This window comes from Cryptomeria japonica, chromosome 9 (assembly GCF_030272615.1).
Source record: "Cryptomeria japonica chromosome 9, Sugi_1.0, whole genome shotgun sequence".
Classification (NCBI taxonomy): domain Eukaryota; kingdom Viridiplantae; phylum Streptophyta; class Pinopsida; order Cupressales; family Cupressaceae; genus Cryptomeria; species Cryptomeria japonica.
In genome coordinates, this window is record NC_081413.1 from 574,058,394 (window position 1) to 574,065,811 (window position 7,418).

Sequence of the window (7,418 nt, forward strand, 5' to 3'; positions counted from 1 at the left end):
CAAATAATAATATAATTATTTTTGAATGAAATAAAGGACAATAAAAAATGATCTAGCCATGTGCAAATTGCCAAAACAACTCATTGAAACCATGGCAAGTGACTTACCTCAAGACTTTGCAAGTTCTAGACCTCATTATGGAGCATAAATCACATCAACATCTAATAGCGAATATGATTAGTCACTAATTATTTATGCATCTGGATCTACACCCAAAAATAGAATTGGAAGGGATACTAGGCAAGATAGTTATTCAATGGCCCATGCCTTTCTATCCACTCTCATTTAGCTTGGATGTGATGGAAGAAAATTGAGATACATTAAACACCTTTCTTACTTACTAGTTAAACTAGTTAGGTTTGAGGGTGAGAACTGGTTCATTCGATCATCTTTTTATCACCACCTCATCTCATGGCATGATTATAGTAGCCAGCTACTAGCTACAAGTTCAATAGCTAAGTGAATGTAAACGAAGTAGAACCATAGTTGGAGAAGAAAGATTGGTTTCTTGCTTGGCCTGATTCCTTAGCTTGTTTCTATAGGTACACGAAGAAATAAATAGGGATCTAACACTAAGTATTACAATAATTTCATAATGAAAACAACCATAGATAAACCACAAAACCAATGACTTCATTTAATTAATAACAACAAAATTGTTTTAGAATAAAAAAAAAATACAACAAAACATAAGTCGTGTACAAATTCTTAGAAAAAATACCACGAAAACAACATCAAGTGGCTAACCTTAAGATTCTACACAAATCGTGTCATGCTATTGATGATGTGGATGAGTAAAACGAGTAGAGTTTGCAATAAAATGAGATCAACCAAAACCAATCTCCCTACAACTATTGCTTCAATCTATTCACAATAAATGAAAAGTAGATCTAAAAATATTGGGGCTTTAGAACAACTAGATTCTTGAAATCGAGACAAGATTTTTGCAACCTTTTAAGCAAAAACATCGGTTGCAAGTTGAAAAATATTTGAAAGTTGTTTTTCCTAACATGAGACAAATTTATAGATGAAAGGTATTACAAAATATAACTATTGGTTGAAAACAATAATAATTCTATTTGTGCATATCTATATGTATAGACTTCAATGATGTTAGAAATATCATTCAAGGAGACAAGTTAATTTTAAAGCCAACAGTGCAATTTTATTAAAGTAAAAAAAAAAAAAAAATCATATTAATTTTCCCTCACCACACAATAGAAAATGACTATTATGACATCAATAATAGCATTCATCTCATTCAAGCCATTAATAGAGTTGAAATTTAATCCAAAGAATTAAATGCATTGTACATGCAATTAGTAGAAAAGACAAATAATAATTTGAGTTTTTTTACCAACTGAACATGAACCAATAGAAAGTAAGATAAATGAGATTTTTAGAATTATATAAAAATAGATGTATGCCATTTTCAAAATTATTAAATACGAACATTAATTGTTGACTATAAGATTGACTAAACTAATAAAAGAAATTGCATTTGTATCCCTACCTTCGACTAAAACTAATAATATATTACTCTCAATCTTATACTTTAATGGTGCCTTATCCCCTTCTCCAACTCTAACTTAGATACTTTAATGGTACCCAATCCCTTATTTGAACCCATTCACCATTCACATTGGGAGAGAGCATATGTTCTCCATTAAACTACAAGGTAATGATGCCTCCATTGGAAGCAACTTGAGAAAACCTTACAAAAGTACTCTTCCACTCAAAAAAGTTGGTATACAAAACAGTATCATCTCTTTTCCTTTAAATTTTTATGTCTTTCCTTAGGTTATCACCACCCATAATACCCACTTTCACCCACCCTCTTCCTTAACTTAGGCGAAAAGACTTTGCCCACCATTAAATTACCAAGCATCTAAAATTCAAAAACTGAAATTAAAAAAAAATTAAAAAAATTATTGTATTTATCTCTCTGTATAATTTTTTAAGTAGAGTACCCAGCAAAGCCAGTAAAGAGCCAAATGATTCCCAACCGTCGGATCACAGACAACTCGGACAGAAAGCACTTTATACTTCTGGGAATAGTTGACGTGATCACAACCATCAGATCACATGTCTATCCGATCTCCACCGTCCAAAAATCCGAACTGGAAGCTGCTCCCTTATGGTCGTTGGATCATAAGGCCAGGTGATCTGGGGCGTTGAATCATGTACAAGAGTTGGAAATTTTACCAGTGTCCTTGATGAGGTATATTTGGTCATATTGATTTGAGGGATGATGAGCAGGAGGTCCAGGGGCAAGCAATCCGTTTACCTTGGCCTCCTCAACCTCCTCCTCCGATCCCCACAAAAAGATTCAACCTAGCTGGTCAAATCTACATTTTTTTCATGTAAGTAGGAGTCAACATCTGATAACTTTTTCATGGATTTGTATGTTTGTTAAATTTGCTTCCACAGTTGGTTTGTGGGTATGTATGTGTGAGTGAATTCATTGAAGTAGGAGTGATCGGGTCTGATGTTTTCGTTGTTACAGAGCCGATTTGGGCAAGGGGATTGGAATGCGTTTTGAGAATTTTTGTCTTGATCAGGATTGAGATATGAATTTGCTGTAGGGTGTTTGGTGATCTTGATATTCAGGCATTTTGGATTTGGAGAGTGTGTCCAGTCAGGTGAGAAGATCGGTTCATTTGTCGGTTGCTATTTGATTGTTTTAATTATCTGTTGAGACTGATTCAAATGCAATGGCATCTTGCATCAGATTCAGTGAGGTTATATCTGCATTTTCTTCTTTTTCTGTTTTGATTATAGTGCCTTGCCTCTGGATTTTGAGTTGTATCAGGTTTTGCTTTTGGAATGTAGTATTCGGGTCAAGGATTGGATTCTGAGTGATTTTATATTGTGGTATGAGGCAATTTACTTCTAGTTTTACATTTGGAGTCTCAGATTTAAAAAATTGGATTGCAAGTGATCTTATATTCCGGTGTATGGGCAATAGACAATTCTTGGCCGTTAAGGAAGTTGAATTTGGGGATGTTAGATGTGGGTTGTAAACAACTTTCTTACCTTGAATTTGTGGAGTGGCTAATTTTGGATTTGAATACCTAGGATGAGGAATCATATGGTTTTTGGTATCTATGATGCCTATTTTGCCTATTTCTTTAGGTTTAACCTACTTGAATTTCAGTTCTAGTTTGCGAGTTATGAGTAATGCAGTCTTGTTTAGGTCTAGATTAGATTGTGATTTGGATTTGAGCTGTAATCTGTCTTCATATTTAGCATGGGGGATTTGGATAGTTTTGCCTATCAGCATTAGGGTTGTGTCCATGCCTGCTTTAGGGCATCACAGATCATTTGCTTCTGGCATGTGAGTAATGGTAATTAATTCATGCTTCTGTTTGGATTATCTTATAATTTGGATTTTGGGCTCTCATTGATCTAAATATTTAGCATGTGGGATGCGGTAATTGACACAACCATTGTTAGGGTTGTTAATGGTTGTGTGTAGCTTTGCTTTGAGGCATCTCAGGAGATTTGGTTCTGTCAAGAGAATTATGAGTGATGCTAATGAAGTTCATGTTAGCTCACGTGTTAGCTTTTGGGCCATGGTTAACCTTTCTATTTAGCATCTGGGTTTTGTTTAGATCTATTTATGATATAAGGGTTTTATCTTAGCTTGTCTTTGGACTTTGCACAAAATCAGGTTCTGTTATTCGATTTAATGTCATCTGAGTCATGATTGGGGTTTTATAAGCTTGCGTCTTTACAATTGAGTTGTCTGGTACTAATATTTAGCATCTGGTTAAGGATTATTCCTGTATCATTATCATTGTAATTGAACTTGGGTTTGGGCATTGCAGGCAATGGATTCAGACCAAGGGAAGCTATTCATTGGTGGGATATCATGGGAGACAACTGAAGATCGACTCAAGGACTATTTTAAGTCTTTTGGAGAGGTTGTTGAGGCAGTGATAATGAAGGATAGGACTACTGGGCGAGCCCGTGGTTTTGGTTTTGTAGTTTTCTCAGACCCTGCAGTTGCTGACAGAGTTGTGTTGGATAAGCATATCATTGATGGTCGAACGGTAAGTTTCTCATACAAACTTCTTTTTGATATTTCAACACTCCCTATTCAAAATTCCATTGGAAAACTCCATAAATCTCGCAGCATATTGTAAATTTAACTTTATAAAAGAAACTTGAGTTGGTAGGCCAACTCATATCTGGCTCCTTCTTACAGGATTGAAGTCTTAACATAATCCCAAATGCATAAACAAAATATTTACTACATGAAAAATTTATAATTATCATCATTCAAGGAGCTCTTATGCTTATATAGAATCCTGGTAGATGATGTAAAGATCCCTTCCCTTCTCTGTCATGTTGGATAAAAGTTAGTGATACCTGTTATGCTTAATTTGCAGCATTCTAAGGTTATGACTGGTGCAGATTTTCTTGTTTTTCAACACATTATTAGGTGGAAGCGAAGAAAGCTGTTCCCAGAGACGATCAACAGAGTATAAATAGGGCCAATAACACCGGCCATGGATCACTCAATCAAGCTAGGACAAAGAAGATTTTTGTAGGTGGCTTAGCTTCTACCGTCACTGAGAGTGACTTTAGAAAATATTTTGAGCAATTTGGTACAATTACAGATGTTGTTGTGATGTATGATCATGGTACTCAGAGGCCTAGAGGATTTGGGTTCATTACTTTTGATTCAGAAGATGCAGTAGACAAGGTTTTGCAAAAAAATTTCCATGATCTTAATGGAAAAATGGTGGAGGTTAAGAAGGCAGTGCCAAAAGAGCTTTCTCCTAGTCCTGCTCGGACTCCCATTGGTGGATTTGGCGTAGGTGGAAATCGTGGTAGCAATTTTAGTATTGGGTATGGACAGCCATATAATTCAAGTCCTGCAGCTGGCTATGGGGTTAGGATGGACAATAGATACGGCCCTAACTCTGGAGGTAGAGGTGGATATCCTACCTTTGCAACTGCTGGCTATGGAATGAGTGCAACATTTGGACCTGGAATGAATCAGGGATATAATGGTGGCGGTTTTAGTAGCAATTTCAACTATGGCACAAGCCCAGGGGTCAACTATGGAGGAGCTTCAAGTGGGTATGGTGGTCCTGTTGGCCATGGTGGAAGCAGTGCGGGAAATGGAACATACACCAACACACAATCTGGAGGGAGGAGTATGTGGAGTCAAGGAAATTTGGGTTACAGCAGTCCTTCAAATTCCACTGGTTATATGGGTGTAGGGAGTGGGAATATGACTGGCTATGCAAGTGGGACAAGAGCTTGGGGTTCTTCTACCTCTGGCTCAGGTCAGGCGGCTGGCAGCAGTTCAAGCCTTGCCAGTGGAAGCTTTGGTTATGGAAATGTTGAAAATGGTTATGGTCCCAGTGCACTCGGTGCAGGAAGCTATGCAGGACGAAGCACTGGCTATGGAGTTGGGAATTTGACATATGGGTCATTTGGGTCAGCAACAGGTGGTTATGGAGGAGCTTATACTGATATGTATGGAAGCTCTGGGTATGGAGATACCACTTGGGGATCCAGGACAAATGACTCGGGAGGCACTTTGGCTGGTTATGGACTTGGTAGTACTGTTACAGATGGTCCTTCAAATGGTTCCACAAGTTATGTAGGAGGTTATGGAGATACGGGCAGACAAACACATAGAGGTGAGATTAGTTAACTTGGTCAAGCATTAATTCAAATAAAGCATTATAACAAAAGAAGCAATCTCGGTATTCATTAGATTTTCTGCCTGATTTATTTCTGAGAAAATTGTACCTTGAGATAGAGCTTGCATGTCTCTGGAAGCCATGTCATTTTTAAATTTTGCAGACTTTACAAGATCTTCCATAAAATCATATTAATTAAAGTCTGCTGTCAGATATTCTTGTGAGACAATTGTTTTTTGGGATAGAATAACAGTATCTTCTATATAATCATATTGATTTAGGTTTTGTGCCTGGTTTATTTGTTAGACAATTGCATCTTGGGGCTTGTAAAATGCTGGAAGCTGAGTCGTTTAATAAACGTTGCAGACTTAAACAGACCTTTTTTTCAGTCATATTGATAAGGCTTTCTTACTCGTTTATTGGTAAAGCTTTTGTAGCTCTGTATTGAGCTTTTAGCCTTTAATGTTGGCGATCATGTTATTATTCAAATCGTGCAGACTTAAAAGAGATGTATATCATATATGATTTAAGGTTTACCTTATGATTTCTTTTTGACACAAAAGTACCTTGGGGTAGAGCTTGCACGCTTCTGGAAGCCATTCTTTTTTGAAAAAATTGCAGACTTAATGAGATCATCTATATAGTCATTTTGATTAAGGTTTTCAGCCCAATTTCTTTGTAATACAAACACTCTTGGGATGGAACTTTTATGTTTTGAGGCCATTTCATCTTTTAAATGTTGCAGACCAAAATGAATCTCCTGTATAACTATAATGATTAGGGTTTTCTGCCTGATTTGTTTTGATTACAATAGTGCGATGGGGTAGAACTTATGTTAATGAAGGTCATGTCATTATTTGAATGTTGCAGACATAAACTGGTTTCTATATACTTATATTATTTTTGTTCATTGTGCAGGAGTTGCAGCATAGTTTTTTCAAGTCAAGAAGACAGTCTTGGCTCTGTATCATCTTTTGCAGCTTAGGAGCAACAGGGTCAGTACTGTTGAGTTTGAGATAGCAGTTATAGGTTGGATCCATTTGATCGTCTGTACGACTACAAATTCTACTCTGTCCTAATTCATAGGTGGAGAACTTCACAAGCTGACCAGAGTTTACAATGCCTTGCAATTACAAGGACCAACTGTGTGATAACCTTCATAATAAATTTAGTATTGGCTATAGTATTTTCTTTTATGGGTTTTGGCTGAGGCATAAAATCAGACTGCGGTGGTAGATTAACTCTTATGAATCCATTGAACAGCTCTACCAAACATTCCAAGAGTGCCTGACTAAAGTGTTGGGATTTGAGTATCTTTTCTGTCCAATTCAGATGGTTGGACTGGTGTAATGCTTAATTTGATGTTTTTAAGTTGACATCCATGCCATCAGTGTTTTTGCTATGTGTTTGTAAGGGCCATAAAAGGCCTAAATAACTGAGAGTATGTATAACTTCATTTAGGTTATATAAGTCTGCTAGGAAACAGATTTGATTTGTGGGTTGAAAATTTTAGCATTCATGAGGAGGTTTGCTGTTGTTTGTTTGTTATGAGTATTGTTATCAAATTCTCTTATGGAGAAGCAAGAATAAATCAAAGTTTTGGCCAAATGTATCTGGTCATGCTTTTCATGGTTGACAGAAAATTGTTTTATGAATATATGCTCTGAATTGTTTTTGCAAAAACTCATTTGGAATCAATAAAATCTAGAGAATAAACACACTTTTGGATGAAGATGCCTGTTATTTTGGTTAAGA

At 36.4% G+C, this 7,418-nt stretch overlaps 1 protein-coding gene across 2 annotated transcripts; it reads left to right on the forward strand.

The window, feature by feature from the left end:
• The first annotated feature begins 2,137 nt into the window (after positions 1–2,137).
• Positions 2,138–7,159, forward strand: LOC131062890 (heterogeneous nuclear ribonucleoprotein 1). 2 transcript variants are annotated; one of them, XM_057996627.2, is made up of 5 exons: positions 2,145–2,363; positions 2,507–2,642; positions 3,831–4,055; positions 4,448–5,660; positions 6,582–7,159. In XM_057996627.2, the coding sequence occupies exons 3-5, from the start codon at positions 3,834–3,836 to the stop codon at positions 6,593–6,595; spliced, it is 1,449 nt and encodes a 482-aa protein (XP_057852610.2). In that variant the 5' UTR covers positions 2,145–2,363; positions 2,507–2,642; positions 3,831–3,833; the 3' UTR covers positions 6,596–7,159. The 2 variants fall into 2 exon arrangements, with proteins under 2 accessions (XP_057852611.2, XP_057852610.2); XM_057996628.2 differs by lacking the exon at positions 2,507–2,642 and having other exon boundaries at positions 2,138–2,363.
• Positions 7,160–7,418: the final 259 nt, after the last annotated feature.